Consider the following 20,468-nt stretch of genomic DNA (forward strand, 5'->3'; position numbering starts at 1 on the left):
TAAAACAACTTTACCAACTTTAATACCTGTGACCTGCATGCATTTCCAGTGTTAAGTACAATAGAGCTAAAAGGACAAAGTTTTAGTACTTGAAAAGCTTTTAGTTTTCTAGCTATGTAAAGTTACCACTGCTTGCTGTAGCTTAAAGCAGAACTAGTAACAACTAGATGTTATAGTCTCAAAAATGGAAGAACATCCGTTTTTGCTTTCTTTGCCCCAATAGCCCTGGATGCATCTTAAAACTCTCTTGCACATTGAGAAGCAAATCCAATTCTGCCTGCAAAAACATCTCCTGCATTCCAGCTCAACAGTGTTCTAAACTATAGACCTGGGAAGCAACTATACCACTCCTAGCTTTTTCTCTCCACCCTCACCCCCATTTTGTTTAATATTCTGTTAACCAAAAGAAATCAGAAAAGGAAGTTGATCCCAACCACAGAGGCAACAACAAAAAAATCAGTGATAAAGTTGGGACACACAATATTAAATGAATGAATAAATAAATTCAGCAAAGACTTTGCAGATAACATGTAACACCTTAAATACCCACAAAATTAAAGGCAAGTAGCTTAATGCATCTCTAAAGTAAATAAGCACAAAAATGCTCCTATGTAAAAGACACCAAATGCATTTTAATCATAAATTCATCATATTAGATAGTGGTATAACATAACATAACATAACAGTTTTCCACATAAGCACATGGAAAAATCAGAGCCCTGCCTCTAACCAAATCTGCCAAATAAAGTAAAACAATAATTTAACAGTGGTGTCACCAGTTAAGACATTATCATACCCATATCACAGACAAAGGAAATAAACAATTAAAAATACACACATACAGTCCCAGGCTGCAATGGGACAACTGCCAGTCTCTTTTGGTATTGGAGATCAGTCTCTGTTGGAGCTTAGAGATGTATGAAACTCATTTCTTGCCCTGCTGTAGATTTTTGGTTTTTCCCTAATGGCTGCCTCTGCTTTTTACTCTGGTAGGTTATTTCGTTCGTCTTAAATTAAAGGGCTGATTCACACATGCATGTAGATCACACTGACCTTTAGATGAATGTGTGAATTGGCTTTAGTGAAAAGTATTATTTGAGTTGATATGGAGTGATGTGAAAGTTCTCTTAGTGGCCATTAATCTTTGATGGCTTATTCATGCATGCATGTCTTCATCGAATGGTACAGCTAACGAATGATAAACATAGCTGTTTGAACTGGTGCCATCCATTTAAAGTTTCCCAGATAAAATGTGGTTGGTTAACTTGCCATGGAATTCACTGTCTCTTCTCTCTTATTTGTAGAACTTTTTGTGTCTTTCCACAGCATTTTCTAGCCATTAAATGGTCAGTTTCAGGTAGATTATCAAACTCTTACTATGTTGCCTTTTGTGCTTCCATAGACGCAGCGTTTTTGTGGTAGCAGTTTTCCTTTCTGATAGGGTCACTGCATGCAGCCTAAGACACACTCAGTTTCTTTCTGCTTTTCTAGATATGGGTTTCCTCTGACTTCAACGGCTGAATCAGAACAGGATCACTATTCTGATGGTCTTAGAGAGTTCAATTTAGCAGACTGAGTAACTATTTTTATTCTCATTATTTTGGATTACCCTTCCTAGTTCTAGTTACAACCTGTTTAACATCATCAATAACAGTGTTCTGGTTCTAGGTTCCATTATAATCAATGCTGATCTACTTTCTTGGACTCTTTGGAGGTGATCTTCTACCATGTATCAATACCAGGGAGTACTCAGCCTGTTTCAGTGTAAGCCTGTATAGAGCCCAGTCATGAAGGCAAGGTACATTTTTTGCTCACACTAGACATTTGGGTAAAGTAATGTTGCAGAGCGTTGATCTGATAATGTTCCCACTATAATGAAGCTAGAATTACAGCCTACTTGTGATCTGAAATACCTAGACACAGTGCTTGCATCTCTTCCGCAACGCTCTCAGCTCACTAGGGATATCTCTCAAATATGAAAGTTTACTTCAGCCTCTTTGTGATGTCTGGTGCTTGTCTGGACATCCACTTAGTATTGCTCACTTGACCAGAATGACTCTTCTTCCTGTTTTGTTGCCTGTTTAATTTCCTGCAACATTGTGGATTTAATCAGGAGATAATGCTTTGTGTTGATTGAGTCAATTTCCTGATTACCTTGTATTGCCTCCCCTGTGCTGTCATATGCCATGCTCAAATGGCAGCCATTGCTAATAATTTCTTAGGTCTGCTCTGTATCTGATTTCCACTAGGTACAGATTGGGAAATGCATCAGCCACTAACTAAGAAATTTTGTGGGCACAAAGGATCTTTTTTTATATCCAAAGTAGATTATGAACTGATTGTACTACCATGTGTTAACAATGTGTGTGCTGGTTAAATTGGTCTGTCTTAAGCTGCTGCTAGAGCTGAGTTACATGGTGCTCTCATTCCAGCACTTTGTGAACACCATTGGTGTGATCAGTGCTCAGATTTTAACTGGGCTGCAGCGTAATCTGGAGGCAGTGTTTGCACAGGCGATAATTTTTCTTTCTAGGGATTAGACATATACATTCACTATAGGAATAATGGTGTAGGGTGGTATAGGCTCTTGTGCTACATCATCTGTGTTATTCATTCCATCCACTGAAGATACAAGAAGCAATAGTTGCACGGTACTAGAAGGATCTTAAAACCTTTTCCCAGATATTTGGGGGAAATCCATGAACTGTAAGAGCTTTTCACTACCTGAGACACTATCTAGAAAGATTACAGACTCTCTTTCCTTGGAAAGTTTGAAACAGAGGCCAGGCCTCATGGCACGATTTAGATAAAGGATATTATGCTTTGGGAAAGGAGATTGGACTAGGTAAACCTCTTATTCTTTAACTGCTTTGAATGTAGCTTACATAGTAGGCATTGAAATTGTGAATTCAAAAGCTTCATACTGAAAAGTGCGCAATCTGTGATCTCATCTGTGCACAAGCAGTGGCCTACTGTCTGCTCAGTACATTCAAATATGCACGTTGTACAAATATGCACATTAATTTGTATACACTTAACATAACAGTGGGCTTCACTCTAATTATACATTTTGTCATGTTGCCCTCACTGCTCAGTTGTGATGTAGAGGCTTCATCAGTCATCTTAGTTTTTCAACTCAGCTGGATTTTTTTTTACCCTACAGAAAGCTGTCTTTTTCATCAAAGCAGTAATGGGAAACATGGTGTGGTTTTGAAGGAATAAGTCTTTTGTTTTTTGTTGTTGTTGATATAATGCCATACTTATTACATTTTGTGCTCCCAGGTTGAGTCAGTGAAAAGGAAGCTTGAATGCTGTAGCCAGGCAGGTTCAGAATTGTTGGGATATTATAAATGTATACTGCTAACATTTCACAGATGAAAATAGGGATACCCTGAGGTACTCGAAGCACCCATTATCTTACACTGAGGGCCACTGCCTGAGGAAGGGGTATTGTTCTTTCCTATCTAGTTCACTCTGCATTAGCATATTCTCCACTGACTTAAAAGCAAACAATGTTTGTTTTGGGGAAAATATAATAGAAAAACATTATTGTCCTATTGTAAGTTATCGAAAGTTCAGCGTGGCTGTCATCAGCCGCAGGCTGGGCACTGCATGATGCCTTAGTATATGCATATACGTTTAGATGTAAGAGCACTTACATCTCTTAGAGAGAGATGACTGCCCCGCCCCCCATTGAATGTCTAGAGACCCAACAACTTGCACCAGCAACATTTTTAAAAAGTATCCTCCAAACTCTCTGAAAGATAAAATAGACATAGGGCAGTATCCTATTTGGCACATAACATAAATTATGTTGCGCTAGCACAATTTACCTCTAGCAGAACGCCAGTAGCACTTCCTGGTGTGATGCGTTTCCGCAGAAAACCCGTCACATGAGCAAATGCTATTGGTGTTGTGCTAGAGGTAGCTTACGTTAGTGTTAGCGCCAGATGGGATGCTGCCCATACTGTCCCACTTTGGACAGCTTTTGAAGGCCTCATTCACAACCCTAAACGATGGTTTATGAAGCCAAGAACAAACATTAGGGATGAGTGCTCCTCCCTCAGCCCCTCCTTCTGTCACATGCCACCTTTGGTGCGAGGATCCTGGGTTATATTAACCCCTAGTTAATGTCAGTTAACAAACCAGTAAAATAAGCCAGGATCACATTCTGACATATTTTCTTTGTTAATTGACATTGCATCCAAACTGGGGATTTTGGCTTAAAGGGGAATTCTGGCTTAATGCAAGCCAGGCTCTTCGCACCAAAACTGACACGCAGTGGGATGGTGGAGAGGAGGATGGAGTGGAGGCGTGATTGGCCCCAACACTTGTTTACACGTCATACACCATGGTTTACCAGGAATAGATAACCAGAAAATCACTTCTATCCAAAAAAACATAGAGACAATTGGAGCATATGTTAATATCTACTATTGCCAAAACAAAAACAAACAGAAGTTTGAAAAGGGAAGTTGCTCCATAACACTACTACCCAGTATAATTAAATACCTTAAATAGGAACTGCATAGAATTAGTGATAAAGTGTTTTAAAACACCATTTATTTTATCTTGGAAGGAACAAATAGAAGCACTCAGCTATGTGTAATTTTGTTTGGCCAAAACCAGCTCCAACACAACCTAGCCCACATATTTACTGTTCCATTAGTGAATAGACATGCCATGAAATCTGCCTCACAATGAGCCCAGCTTGGCGTTGTGAAATTATTCCAAATGCTTGACAATACCATCTGGGCTTAATTTTGATTAGACTTCCTTGGGTTTATCATTCTACAGTTGATATACAGTTTGGCCAAATATTGGCCTGCCAACGGTTGGAAGAAATATCCAGCCATTTTTGCACTTACCCCCCAGAAAAATTATGAAGAGATGCTATTCACTTCCCTTTTAATGCCTTTTCAAAATGTCTGAGATATAAGTACTGTACAATACACAATACATTCCTTTTTTAAAGTTTTAAGATTTTTTCTGCCTCATGGAATCACTGTTATTGGTCTTTATGCACATACTATGAGGGCATTTCAGAAAATAATGGCAATTCCTCAACATATAGTTGAGCATTTACTTTTGCCATTACTTTCTGAATCCTTGTTTGATTGCTGCTGTTGCTCAGAGGTTCATACTATCAGAATTCCTTCTGGCATTTGTTTCAAGTACAACTGAGGGCTACTGCACAGGTCTGTTTGGTGGGTATCTTTGTAGATGTCAGTATAAATACCCACCGCTTCCTGGTGGGGTATCTTTGTAGATGTGGATTGAATATGGATATGTTGAAATAATCATCTGAGTGCTTTGTAGTGTTATCAGGACCCATTTTTAATTCTACAGCACAGTCTCTTCAAAGGTATCATAGGTGAATTGGGCTTAAAAGAACTATTGCACAATAAACAAAAATCTTGAATAAACTGAGTAATTTGTCCAGCTGTGCTGGAGGAGGAGAGAAAAGGGGATTTGCATGATTCTCTGGTTTAGTGTTACATCTAAACTGGGGCACAGTGCAGGAATTAGTCAAGTTTTCCCAGCAGGGGTTCCAGTCTTGCCTCCAGGCCTACCAAATGTCTGCATATATGACGTAATATAAAAATAGAGTTTACCCACCAGGAAATCCAAAGTATATAGGTCCAGCTCATGCAGGACAGTTTGTACATGTTGACTTGCATTTAAATAAGTCATCTACGTCTTGATTTTTTAAAAAAACAAAGTTAAATTGGAATTGGACTCCACATGTGCAGGCTGTATGCAAATATCACTTCAGTATGTGGATATTTGGTAGCCAAGCAATGGAATGGGAGACTGTGATCCCTCCCCTTCACTATGTGTAGATTCTACCTGTTTGGAGCCTCATCTGGACTCCTGCTAGTATATGCCAAGGTAACAAAGATATTGTGTAAGCTATGTTATACAGTTTTTAATTTCATAGAGGATAGAGAATACAGTTTAGCACTCTGGGTAGGTGTTTTGTGGACGTGTGAATGGTTAGGTGCAACCATTTATTCTGAGGATTGCAAGAAACTGAAAATAGTTGCTGAGGTAAGTGCATCCATAAGAGCTCAAAAAGATCTTTCTGCTTCTGTCTTGGTCTGTTTTGAAGGTAATCATGTATGTTTTTCTCCTCCTCTTTCTTAGCGGTGTGACAAAAATGGTGGAGATTTCTGGGGAAGGCGGCCCACTAGGCATACATGTGGTACCATACTTTTCGTCCTTAAGTGGAAGGTAGGAGAATTTCTTTATGGAGAAACATGCAAATGGAGAAAGTCCTCTGAGTTGCCCAAAATATCAGTAACAAAAACCTCAAGGGGAATTAAAGGTGCTTATAATACTTCTGTCTTGTACTGCAACCTTCCTCTAACCTGATTGCCATTTTGTTATGTATGACCTTGATTGATTGATTGCTTGTCCTAATCATTTCTGCTCCCTGCTCCCCCAAAGCACTTTAAGTGTAGATATGTTGAAATGACTCCTAAAAGATAGGGCATGTCTTGAAATGTAAGAAGGGGGGAGAAGATTTTGTGTGCCTTTGGGAAGAAAGTGGACACAACATTTTGTGTCCATAAATAGAAGTTAGGCTTCATGGATAGTGAAAGCAACTTGGTTGCCTGGATTGATTTGTTCAAGCCGCATTGTAAATTAAATTATGCTTTGCTTATAAAATATGTTACCATACCTTGAAAGTACTATGTCATGGCCTTTTCCTTGAATAACTGAACTGGAGAAGATTTTAACATGGTAGTTTGCGCACATCTTTATACTGACAAATTCATGCCTATGAATAGCCTATGCCTAAAGGATACTTTAGAGTATCTTTTTTTTTTTTTTTACAGACAACTGATTTTGGCTGTAGAAATCTCTATAGACTCAGTTTTGATACGCAAGCTCATGGTTATTAATTGTTTATGTACCTCATTTATATACTACCTTCCAACAAAGCAGTTATTTGTTAGTGTTAGCTATGTAGAAAAATGGTTGCTTTAAATATTAGGGCTGTACTTGTCTACCCTAAAGAAAACAGAGAGGAAAACTCAGGGTTAGCAGCAAGCATGTTCCAGCCTGTTTTTTAAAAAAATCTATTTTCACACTTTATAAAATCAGACAAAGTTTGGTATTCCTTAATTTTTGATGAAATTATGTCTGAGGCTGGAAATTTGATCTGACTTGTGTCACATGGGCATTCGCAGGAATTTTTCCAGGGAGAGGGGCAAATCTACCGAGCGATATGTGAGTGTAATTTGCACACACAGATCTGCACTGCTACAATGCACACACACACATTTTCCTTTTGTGTGTGTTTTGCTGCTTAGAGTCACATTCCATGAAATTTAGAAGGCTATGCAGAGTGGCAACGAATCCTGCAAATTCAACAGTACTAGTGCAGGACTCCATGAACTCTAATAAAACGTAATTTGAAGTGAGGGATATTAAAACAACAACAACAACAACCTAAGGACCAGGGAAAAAACAGATGCACCAACACAGTACAACAGGCTTAAGAATATATTGGATATTTTCTAGCATTGCCATCCTTATCACATGACTTACAGGAAAGGGGTCCCCTTATTTTAGAATAATTTCCTTCATCTTAGAAAGATTGTTGAACACTCTGTGGAGAGTTACAGTGTATACTGTAAGGAGTGTCTTTGGCAGGGGAAGGAGAAATGGGTACACTTGATCAGAATTTAGGGTTCTAGAGCAGTGGTCTCCAAACTGGGGTGTGCACACCACAGGGGGTGCGCAAAATGATCCATTGGGGTGCATGAGCCGCCTGATAATTGAGCAGCCTCCTGCAGCCCTGACGAGCTGCCACTGTGTGCAATGATGGTGATGACAGAGGCAGCAGGACTGGATGGGAGCCGAGAGAGAAGCTCCATGGCATTTCTCTCTTGGCTCCAGTCCTATCCTGCCTCTGCCACAGCCACCGAGAGCAACTGTACCACTCTCTGCCAGGTACGGCAGAGGAAGGCACAGTTTCCTGCTCTGCCATGGCACTGGAGGAGCTGCCATCCTGCTGAACGACAGCAAATTTCTTCCAAATTTTCTGACCTTTCCTGTGATGACAAGCAGCTGTCAGTTGTATGCTACCTAGCAGATACTTTTGAAAAAATAAACACACGTAATCTGTCCCTTCAAAGTAAAGGTGATGTTTTAACAATGAGTGAGAAAGTAAAACTGCATTTTGAAAGAAACTCATGTTATGGAGAGAGTATTTTGAAAATGGATGTTTGGAAATGTTTCCATCTGTATTTGATTTTGTTGCCGAAATGATGTAAGTGTGTCACCTGTACAGACTCCCATATCTGCACACTTAAAAAACTTGGAAACGGAATTTTCTAACCTGTTTAAAAATCTTCCAAATGAAGAGTTTCAGTGGGTTTTGAACCCATTTGTTAAAAATATAAAAATGCAACAACTTCCGATTAGTTTCCAAGAGCAACTGATTGACATCAGGGAAGATGGAAGTTTACTAGCTGAATTTCAACAAAAACCTTTGCATAATTGGTGGATAGGATTGAAAAATGAGTATCACGGTTTAGTAAGTGCTGCCAACGATGCACTTCTTCCATTTGGATCTATGTATTTTTGTCAGGTGTCTTTTTCAGCTATGACAGCCATTAAAACCAAGTATCAAAATAAACTGAACTTAGAACCAGACCTTTGAATCGCTGTATCACAAAGTGTTAAACCAAGATTTTAAAAAATAATGAAGCATCTTCAGTCACATTGCTCTCACTAAAAATATTATTATTAATAATAACATTCTTAGTGACAGCAAAACGGTTACATATAGCGTTAATAATTTTTTTTAAAAAATTGTTTATTTCATCTTTATCTCATCCTTCTATAAAATTTTCATTTTTGTGTACGTTTTATAATGTACATAATGTATTAGTACAGTAGTACATGTATATATTTATAAATAAATATACATATATTGGGGGTGCATGCTCAGAAAGTTTTATTGATAGGGGTGCACAATCAAAATGGTTGGAGACCGCTGTTCTAGAGGAGCCTGGACCCCTCGCTTCACTTTTCACATTGTTATCAGCCGCTTTCTACAGCCACTTGTATCGACTGACATGATACAATGTTTGCATTACTTGAACTTTGAACTGCAGAAATGTTCTTTCGGAACTGCAACACGTACACACACACTCATGAATTGCAGCTTTTGTGTGCGTTATGCTTTTAAAAAACATAGTATCAGACCACTGTTCTGCTATTTCTGGTAGATTTGGTGACTGAGCAGCTTCTAGGCCTAGGCACCAGGCCTACCAAGATAGGTAGATCTCACATCTGGAAATCGGCATTCCCGGTTTAGCCCTCTGTTTCTCTGTGGGTAGATCTGGTGCCCAGTCATTGTCTGTCCATCTGCAGCTGAACCCTTCAATTCCTTCCGGGGCTCCCTCCACCCATGTATGGAGGTGAACATAAGAAGAGCCATGATGGATCAGACCCAGTGTACATCTTGTCCGGTATTCTGTTCACACAGTGGCCAACCAGCTGCCTGTGGGATATGCACAAGTAGGACATGACTGCAATAGCATGCTCCCTATCGTGAACCCTAGCAACTGGTGTACACAGGCATACTGCCTATGATTTTGGAGGTAGCATATAGCCATCAGGACTAGTAGCCCTTCATAGTCTCATTCTCCATGAATTTGTGTAATTCGATTTTAAAGCCATCCAAATTGGTAGCTATCACTACATTTTATTTATTTATTTATTAAATGCCACTCTGGGCGATGTACAAAGCATATAATAAAACAGTTTAAAACAATAAAATTCTACAATAAAAACATTTTCTAAAATACCCTAACCCACCCCAAATGTCTGCCTGAACAACCATGTTTTTAATGCAGGGCGGAAGCTCATTAAAGAGGGGACATGGCGGAGTTCCCTAGGGAGGGAGTTCCACAGAGTGGGGGCCACCACAGAAAAGGCCCTCTCCCTCGTCCCCACCAGTCTAGCCGTCCTGGCTGATGGGACAGAGAGAAGGCCATCCGAGGCTGATCTTGTTGAGCAGCCTGTCTGGTGTCGCTGGAGGCGCTCCTTAAGACAGGCTGGGCCGGAACCATATAGGGTTTTAAAGGTCAAAACCAACACCTTGAATTTGGCCCGGAAAACAACTGGTAACCAGTGCAACTCCTTCAGCACTGGAGTGATGTGATCTCGCCGGCGGCTGCCTTTAATCAGGCGAGCCGCCGTGTTCTGTACCAGCTGCAGCTTCCGAACCATCTTCAACGGTAACCCCACGCAGAGCACATTATAGCAGTCTAAACGAGAGGAGACCAGGGCATGTACTACCGATGGGAGCAGATGGTCGGGAAGGAAGGGGTGCAGCCGCCGTATCAGATGGAGTTGACACAGCGCTGTCCGGCTCACAGCTGACACCTGAGCCTCCATGGACAGCTGGGAGTCCAAAATGGCCCCCAGGCTGTGGACCTGGTCTTTCAAGGGTAGCCGTACCCCATTCAACACCAGGTCAACATCTCCCAGCTTCCTCTTGTCTCCCACCAAAAGTACCTCGGTCTTGTCAGGGTTCAGTATGACATTTTGTAGCGAATGTCATAATTTAACTACACACTGTGTGAAGATGTACTTCCGTTTATCCGTTCTGAATCTCCCAGCTTCATGGGATGACCTCAGGTTCTAGTATTACGAGAGAGAGAACAAAATCTCCCTATCCAATTATTCCACATCATGCATAATTTTGAACACCTTTATCCATCTCCCCTTGCTCAGCTTGTTGACCACCCCTTGGCTCTACTCTCCAGGCAACACACAGTTCTTCATTACAACAAATAATAAGAAAACCCTAACAGCTGAAGAGTTGGATTGCACACTGCCTCAGCTCCAGGCTGCTAAGAGAGGGAAGGAGGGTCAGCCCCCCACCCCCCAAAGACCTCCAGGAAAAAGTGAAGCTAAACCTTGCAGGCTCTCTTTAATCTATACACACACATATATACATCACAGCACCCCCTAACTTAATACACTGCACTGCCGCTACAAACAACTTCACAGCTCCTCCACTGCATTTCCTTAAAACAAGCCCCAACACACTAGGAGACTGGATAACAACACTGGACTACACTGCAGGGCTGACAATACACTACTCCCATCTTCCTCCAGCAAAAATGAGTATAAAAACACAGGGCTATTTTGCAGGGATGGCATAATCCTCACTCTCTCAGTGTCAGCTTGACGCAAGAATGTGAACCCATTTTTGCTGCTACCTTTTGTTTGGGTAGACGTGCTACTTCCCAATCACAGCTGTGCCACAATCCTGGATTTCTGGGTTGGTTTTTTATGGGGCAGCAATCGCTTTGCACAAGGGAAGACCAAACAAACAAACAAAAACCCTTAAAAATGAACCAGGAAATTCCTTCTCCAGACAGTAAAAACACTGAAACTTGGGAATACATAAGTTTTTCACAAAATAAATGGACAGAATATAGCTGAATTTTGCCTCACAAATGGGCAAAATATGGCTGCATTTTGCTTATTCTACAGTGTTTAGAAATTTCCTTTAAAAAAACAACCCTGGTAATCTAAGATTATGGTTTATCTGGCAGAGTCAGACTGCAGCCCCCCAACCCCTGCCAAGACCAGTGACTGGCATAGAGCCTTTAGTTCATATTACATTGCAGATTTAACAGAAAATAATTACATGTGCTTTCTCAGGCACACAGATTACTTATTTCTATGTACTCTTTTCCTGATGTATTGGCCTGGTGGAGACATAAGATTTTCTGATCTCTTAACCATGGGGTTACATGCTCACTCCTTCTTGTGTGTAAGTACCCTCCCATTTTCAGCATTTCCAGTCACATTGTTTTATGCTCCTGTGCCAACATTAATCATGGTTACATTGAAACCAGGGTCTGAAACAAAGTTTTGAAGCTGTTTTGCATATGACAGATAAATATAATCATGGTTAGTATTATCTTCTGTCCCTCGCTTTTGTTTGTTATATTTGCAATTAAAAAGAGAGGGAGAAGCAATAAAAAAGGAGAGAGAAAAAGAACATGGCATAAAACATATCCATTCACAATAATAGTTTACAATACTGTTAATAAAAGAAGAAAAAGAGGTGAAAAAAGTATTTGACGTTTCTATTTCAAATATGTACATTAATATAAGCGGTCCATACAAGTATCCATACGAAATTGATGACTGTGGAATATATATTCAAATGTAGCAAGAGCAGTAAGATCTTCAGACCTCTGAATGATAGGTGGTGGGTGTTTACCCTTCCAGGCTTGAGATCTGAGTATCTTTGACACTGTAAGGGCTCTCAAAGTCCACTTTTGCTGTCCATCTGTTAATTCCCACATCACAAGAACATAATTTAGAAGCAAAAACATCTGCAATTATCACAGATTTTTCAAGGACAAAATTTATATGAGCAATGACTTCTAGCCCCAAAGAAGCTGCTGCAGGGTATGGTCACATCATATGCCTTAACAAGGCATTATCTGCGTTACATCTCCAGCATCCAGCGGAGCTAGCTATTGTGCTTTCCAATAAAATTGGTCTTCAGTTTTTGTTGAATCATCCCCAATTTTAAATCTACAGAAATAGTACATATGGAAGCTAGGGATACTTTCCATTGATTAGGCTGTATAGAGCATTCTAATTCCCTATTCCATTCCTCTCAAACATTCTGATCATCTACTTGATGACATTCCAAAATACATTGATAAACAGCTATTACGGGCTTAGCTTTCAGTAAAGAACTAATTAATTTTTCCAACAGTATAGGAAATGCTGAAGCACTCATCGCTGATGTCCCATATATAAACTCCAACAGATGCTGTAGTTGAATATATTGCCAACCAGACTAGACAGTAAGTTATTTCTAATCCGCAATACTGAAAATGTAAAAAACTCATCGTCCAATCCTGTCAAGTGATCTAAAGCATAGAGTCCAGTATCAACCAGTTCTTCCACATGAAGGGCCACCTCCCTACTTTCAAGACTGGATTCTCCCATAATATTAATTTAGCATGAGAATATGGATCAAACTGCATCTGATTGTATGCCATGTCTCTCTAGCTGCTAAAATTCCAAGTGGAGCCATTCCTTTCTTTTTAATATGCCTAGATCCTAACGCCATCCAGCCAAAAAGAAGTGCCAAATAAGTTGACTCCGGACCAACCCACGGAGGAACATTAAAAGAGAAAGATTTTTTCCAATCATTTGTACAAGTTAAAATAAGCCTTATGATATAAACAAAGACCTGGAAAATTAAATCCCCCCTCCCTGATCAGCAACTGCATCCTCTTTAGTGAAAAATGAGGAGGACCTTCCTTGCCCCATAAACTTTTGAAATGCTGCATAACATTCTTTAATATACAGAGAGAAATATAAATGAGTATTATGTAGTACACAGATTACCTGTGGCAAAACATTCCTCTTAACCTTACCCCAAGTACTTAAATTAACTGATGCCCATCTTTCCAAGTCAAGAGATGTTAGGCTATTGTGGGAACCATTTCTGTGTGTTTAATTAGTCATGTGGAAAGTGACACTTAGGGCTCAATCCTATGAATGTTTAGACAGAGAAAAGGCCTACAACTCCCAGCATTCCCCAGCCAGCAAGGCTTAATCAAAGGCTTTCCTGGGTTGGTTAAGATTATTCTCTCCCTGAATTTACTTATCTTTAAAGCAGAAGAGGAACTGAGTTTGTTTTATTAAGTACTGTGAGATTTTCAAGTGAAAGCTACCACTTTTTAAAAAGCCTTGGTTAGTAATTTACCCGTTTCACATTCAGTATGTGCTCTGTTATCTCACTAAGCGAGGATGCATGTTAAAAAGAATTCTCCAAAAAGCCTATCATGTTCCCTGGGCTGGTGTCTCTCGTGTCTTTCTTGTTGACAAATGTTACGAAGTCTGACTTGGCAATGTTACCTTTTTGAGTGACAGGCAGACTGTTTCATAATTGTCTTGAAAGAAAGATTTCATAATAACCTTCAGCAGAATTTATATATCAGCATGGTCTCCTCTTTCTTGAAACAAACCAAGTACATTTAGAAGTTGGCTTGTAGGGGTAGTTCAGCTATGAATCAATTTGGAATTGGAGAAAATGCGCATTTTTTCAAAAGGTTATTTTTAAAGGCTTCTCACTGCAGAACCCATAAGCATTGGATGGTTTCTCTCCCCCCCCCCCACTATATAATACTGATAGGGATATTTGTTAAAGAAATCATGTCTATTTTTCAGAATTCTTTGGTTTTGGTATTGGTACGCAACCAGCACCTTACATCTGCACTAACATCGGTTAACTGAAAGATTTTTTATTGAAATATGTATTTTACACTACAGTAAGAGAGAGAAAATTAAATTTTTAAAAGCACATTAAAATAATGTTAAAATTGAGACACTGCATAATAAAAGTAAGGAAGTAATTAGTTTACACTGCCAGAACAAACTTAACTGAATCCATATGTCGTATTCTACATTTCAAATGAAAATATAAGACCAGAGGCTTATCAAACAGAGCTATAGGATTGTTGCATTGGTCACAGCGGGGTTGATTAAGATCACTGATTGATAAAATGTAGTTTTAAAAATTTCCTTTTTAAAAAAAACCATAAATACATTTACTGTTGACATCTTGAGCTGGACTTTAATTGGATATTTCTGATGATAGTCACAAAAATGGAGTTGTTTTAAAAGTATGCTGCTTAAGAATTTTGAATCTGAGTATAACTGCAGAGCAGACAAGTATAATAGGAATTCTTAGTTTAAAAAAGTAAAACTTACTGTACGTAATGATCTACAATTAACATTTTAAAACAAGCGTAACAAAATTATTTTAAATATATATTGTAAGAGATGAAAACGAACATAAATTACTTAATTGTATTCTTTTATGGAATGTATTTTCATCATTCCATTTAAATGTTCAAAGTGGCCTACAGACAAAAAACATGAAAATGCAATACAACAGTGACAACCATTAGCAAAGTATAAGGAGGTAGAGGTAGGAGACAGAAACGGTCTAAGTAGTCCAAACACGATGCACTTAGGGCATGAGTCACCACTGCAGAAAGATCTGCATCCTTCTGGAACAAGTGCAGGTGGCCCACTAACCCAAGTTGGGAAAATGTAGACCTAGCCACGGCCACCACCTGCAAATCCAGGTTCAAGACCAGATCCAGGAATGCTCCCAAACAGCGCACCTTCGTTTTCAATAAGAGTGCTAGCTGCCCCATCCTACACAGGTTGGACTCCATTTCTAAAATCAGCCGTTCTACTATTCAGGCTTGTTGTAGCAGCCCTTCATCTCCCCCACCCTGTAAAGTGAGTCCTGAAGGTCTGACAGTACTGAAGCACCTCAAAAGGCTAGACCTGGCTGGGGATATCAGCAGAGATGTTGTGTGCATGCGGAAACTTTTTAGGTGTACGCAAAGTGGGTATTTGAGTTCCAGCCATTGTTATTTGTCCTATCCAAATGACCAACTGCTCCATATCTTTTTTTTCTGAGTACTTTTCAAATGTTTTAAGAACTGTCAACATATTTTTTCTCCTCTTTTATTTGGTGGGGAGGGCGGAGCAGAGGATTAGATTTGCAGTTTCCCTCTGATGAAAGAAAGGGAAGCTTTGGATCTAATCCAGAAAGGTATCTACACTCCTTCTTAAGAAGACATGAATAAGAATATGTCTGCATGTACAGTGTAAGGTGCCAAATGATCCTATAGCTATTGGGAGAAACTGAAAGGGAAGGCACTTGAAATCAAGGGGGCCTGTGCCCCATAGTGTAGACACAAAAGTGCATGAATAAAGGGAAAGGCTTGTTAAACAGTCCTACCTCTAGTCTGCATTGGCACAATCTCATAGGTATGACTGCACCAACTACCACTTGGAGAGTAACAGTTACAGATAAGCAACCCTGATTTCCTTAGTTTTGGAAAACATGTGTTCGCTAATATGCCTTATTCACTTATAGGGTAAGTCTTTATACACACACACACACACACACACACAATCTTTTAGGAAACTGTTTCTTCACCCTTTATTGTGTTGTCTTCAAATACATATCGCTTAAAAGGTAAGAAGAGTCATGCTGGATCAGACAAAGGCCCATCAGTATTCTGTTTCTCATGCTAGCCAATCGGATGCTTCATGGGAAGCCCACGAGCAGGACATTAAGGCTGCAGCCTTATCTGAGAGTAAGCCTAATTGAAATCAAGGGGACCTGTTTCTGAGAAGACATGTATAGGATTGCACTGTAGAAATACATTGGGTTGGATACTAAGTTGGCTATGGAAGGCTTTTGTTCTGGAAGAAGATCCCTCTGGCAGAAAGAGGGAGGAGGAATTTTCACCTGTTCTCTCCCCTGCGTCCCCCCACCCCGCCAGCCCCTCTGTCCCAGAGGGCTATCTTAACCATCCAAAGCAGATTTTCACAATTCTCAAGGGGCTTCAAGGAGAAGGGGAATTGGCAAACGTTATCTCCCCTTCCCTCCACCACTGGGAGCAAAGTCTGGACAAGCCACAGAAATATATCCAAATCACTTATCTTACTTTTTCCTCCAGGATTCTAGGGCTCTTTATTCGTGGCATTGAAGAGAATAGTCGATCTAAGCGGGATGGACTTTTCCGTGAAAATGAATGCATTGTGAAAATTAACAACATAGAACTTGCAGATAAAACCTTTGCACAGTGAGTTTTACTTTATAGTTTTATTCTGTTAACAGCCAGGAATGTATGCGGTGTAGATCAAGCCATACTTTCAAAAGTCAAGCAATTTTACACTGTTGCATATAATTAAAATACCGCAATTCTGTCTCTGTAACTTAGTTACAGAGTTAACTCTGCTGGGGGATGGGGGAATATAGTGCCCTTGGGAGTAGAATATTTTATCTCTAGTCGCTCTACAGCCAGATCCTAATCTTGACCTGAACATGTTACTAGCTGCTTTGAATAGTGGGTGTTACACAGGCTGTTCTGAGTGAGAAACCATAAATCTATTAATCCAACTCTTTTTAAACAACAAAACATAGTATGAGCAAATCCTTATTCACTGAGTTTATTGTATGTAGCCCCAAAGACTAGACCGTTGTTTTTAAAAATGCTTTTAGGACTATCAACTCAATGAATATATCCATTACTTACATTTCTTTTTAAAGCATAAACAGTTATTTCATTCTTGATTATTGTTTTTAGAGTTGTTCAGAGGACTGGTGCTGATTTCTCTCTATTGTTCATATGCAGGTATCATAATTAGGGATGGAACGTTTAGTCAATCAGATTTAAAAATCCTTTGCTGGAAAGGTGTCTCCAATTATTCAAGCTTTAGATTTTTTTTAAAAGAGATTATTTTTAATACGAGTAGTTACTAAAAATGTAGATGGCTCAAACCATTTTAGGAAAGGATTTTTTACCTAAGATATACCAAGGGCTGTGATAATTGAGTTTCTTTTCCCATTAAGCCATCTTGTGTCATTATGTGTGTTCTCCCTTTTTGTTTGTCTTTTTAACTTTGTTTCAAAATGAAATGCCATGGGAAGGATCAAATCATGTCCGTGCGCTAACACAATTGATGTTGCACTAGCATAAACTAATGGGAAACCTGTCATGCTAGCAAGTGCTATTGACATTGCACAAACATTGGTTTTCACTAGCGCAGTGTCAGTCGCACTAGTGTACGGTCACCATTGGATACTTCCCCGTGTGAACAATAAGAAAATAGATGTGGCTTTCTTCCTCTTTCTCACTCCCACACAGAAAATAATGCGTTTTCTAAGATGATACATATGTATCATCGAAAAATAAAGCATTTTTTTTCCCTTAGTGGGTTTTGTCCTTCACTGGTTTTATTCACATGCAGACTTGATTGATGGAGGGAGCAATCCTATGGCCACTAGTCAGTGGCTAGACGGCCATACGATATCTGGTTTTCCAGAAACTGACCTTCCCTCACTTCCACGCTGCCTTGTAGGCAGTGTTGAAAAGCCCTGTGGTCCACACTTGCAAGAGGAGTGCAGAGCAGCCAAAATGGGGCATTTCCGGGGTGGGGAGGGCGGAAATGCCTGTATGACACAGCCAATGTGTCATACCGTAGCCTCCTCTCCCGCTCTGCCCTCCTGTGGCTAGGCAGCCACAGTCGGCTGTCTAGCCAAAAATGCAGGGCAGGAGAAGCGCAGAGGGAACGATCCCTTCTGTGCTTCTCCTGTCCTGCATTGGATAGGTGTTCGCCTCTGAGTTTGCACCCTAAAACTTGTATGATTGATTGTGGCCCAGTTTAGATATACACTTCTTCCTGTCCCACCCAACTAGGCATGGCTGTCCTGGCTCTGAGACCACTCAACTTAAATGCATGGGTATAATATTTCAATGTGGCATATGTGTGTAAAATCAAGGCCTGAGCAACATGATTAATATCCCACTTACAATATGGGAATCAACTATTTGAGTTGGTCCTACACTGGATGCACTGTATCTATCCAGTTTAGGACCAGCTCAAATAGTTGGATGTATGAATGTATGGAGATAAGCTGTAGCTGGGATGGGGTGCAGTTTCACTCTCCTATTGCAGATTAGGACAAGATCTGTGAGAGTATCGTCTTTTGGGCACAAGATATTTTAAAATCAGATAATAGCTCTAATCATACTATTTCTATCTTAATACTTTAAAAAAAAAAGTTGAGTGGCTTCTTGTAGTGATGTGCGACAGGCAATGATTGAAGTTTAGTTAAACTATATATGTAGCTTCCCTGCATTTTCTAGTTGATGGTTTAGAGAAGAAGAACTTTAACTTGAAAATTAACTGAATGCACTAGAAAAATAAGCTGAATCTATCATTCAAATGTGTGGTTGTCCTCAGGGATCAGGTCAGATGGTGTTTTTCTCTTGTGTAGATAATTATTCCATTGAGAAGAATCAGGAGAGTTTTTTAGTAGAAGGTCGGTTAAGCAGAACTCACTGGTTTTACATAAAGAGACTGGGGTGGAAGACTGCATGTAAATGCTTGCCTGAGCGTTTCTCTCACATATGGTCTATTTGTGCAATTGGTATAGTGTATGAGAAACAAACTTGTGCAGTTCCAACATGAACACCCTATTTTTACAACTTAGTAGCAGGATTAGACAAGTTTCCAATCGTACATTACGCTGCTGATTTGAATATACAGCTCATGTAACATGTTGCATGTATAAGTAAGCAGGGGGAAATAATGTATGTTGCAACCTACTGTCTAACCTACACAGAGAATCTACCGCATTCAGTATTAGATCTTTTTAATAGAATAATACACCCTGTTCTGGTCTACTACAAGCAGAGATTAAAAACAACAACTACCAGCACCACTGAGATACTTACACTCTCAATAGTACTTTGGGGATTATTGTGGTATATCAGATACAGTATTGGGTTTGGGTCATGAAACTCCTGGGTTGAAATCCCTGTCCAGTTATGGAGCTCACTCCATACTGGAGTGCATATTGAAGTGCTGTAAAAGTCATTAAATATAAAGTATACTAACTTTTCTAAGTGGGGGTTTATTTTATATATCCAGCCTTCTACTTTCCTTTACAAAAGTAAAAAGGAGATTAATGTTGTTGGTAAGGATCTTTAAACGCCTTTCCGCTAAGTAATTTAAAACCTGTGCATGTTCACATGTAACATTACTCAAATTGTCAGATCTTTATATATTTTTCCTCTATCTGTGTTTTTTTCCCAAGAGCACAAGATCTCTTCCGGCAAGCAATGAAATCTCAGAATATTATCTTGGAAGTGGTTCCTCCATACGGCCGTGAACAATATGAAAAGTCTGTCATTGCACCTTTATATTCTCCAGATAATGCTGAACTTGTTTTAAAGACAAAGGCTCCACCTCCGATCTATCCAAAGCCAATGACAAAGGAAGTAGAACCGTCTGGAATGAACAATCCGGAGTCTGGTGTGCGGACAGGGCTACATCCTGCCAAGAGTCCCAGCTTTCCAAGAGTTAGTAGGAAGCCATCATCACCATCTTTGTCACCACTGATGGGCTTTGGCAGTAAGAAAAATGCAAAGAGGATAAGGATAGACCTCAAGAAAGGTAATGGTTAAGTGACAAGCTGTTGACCCTTTCCTAATCTGATTATTTTTAGGCATGGTTTATATGTTAAACTAGCAGTATGGGTGCTTAGGTTTGATTCATACGTTGAAGGAGTATTGTGTTTGCCACTTGGAGACAGAACCAAGTAAGCACTTACACGTGGGAGGTCATTTGCACAAAGAAGCTTCCAGGTGATTGGAGGTGTTTGAAAAAGAGGAGTTGTGGGTTCTACCCTTAAAGGCAGTCTAGAAATAATTTTAGATAGATAGATAGATAGATAGATAGAGTCAGTATGTTTGAAATAGCTGCAACTGCTTGTGGAGTTGCTTCACAGAAATTACTCCCCATGTAGAAGTACTTCCCATCAACAAGCACATCTCCACTGTAACATGTGAATTAGGTTTAAG

The 20,468-nt window shown here is 39.7% G+C and overlaps 1 protein-coding gene across 1 annotated transcript in view; it reads left to right on the forward strand.

Moving 5' to 3' along the window:
- PARD3B (par-3 family cell polarity regulator beta) overlaps nucleotides 1-20,468 on the forward strand; it is a 679,914-nt gene that overhangs the window by 202,229 nt on the left and 457,217 nt on the right. The window contains exons 6-8 of the mRNA XM_084818423.1: nucleotides 6,148-6,234; nucleotides 16,557-16,682; nucleotides 19,703-20,061. Coding sequence (XP_084674549.1) covers nucleotides 6,148-6,234; nucleotides 16,557-16,682; nucleotides 19,703-20,061 — 572 coding nt within the window. The remainder of the gene's footprint in view (nucleotides 1-6,147; nucleotides 6,235-16,556; nucleotides 16,683-19,702; nucleotides 20,062-20,468) is intronic.

The sequence above is a fragment of the Heloderma suspectum genome, chromosome 1 (assembly GCF_057233095.1).
Source record: "Heloderma suspectum isolate Gila_16-S chromosome 1, 16-S_ref, whole genome shotgun sequence".
NCBI classification, from domain to species: Eukaryota; Metazoa; Chordata; class Lepidosauria; order Squamata; family Helodermatidae; genus Heloderma; species Heloderma suspectum.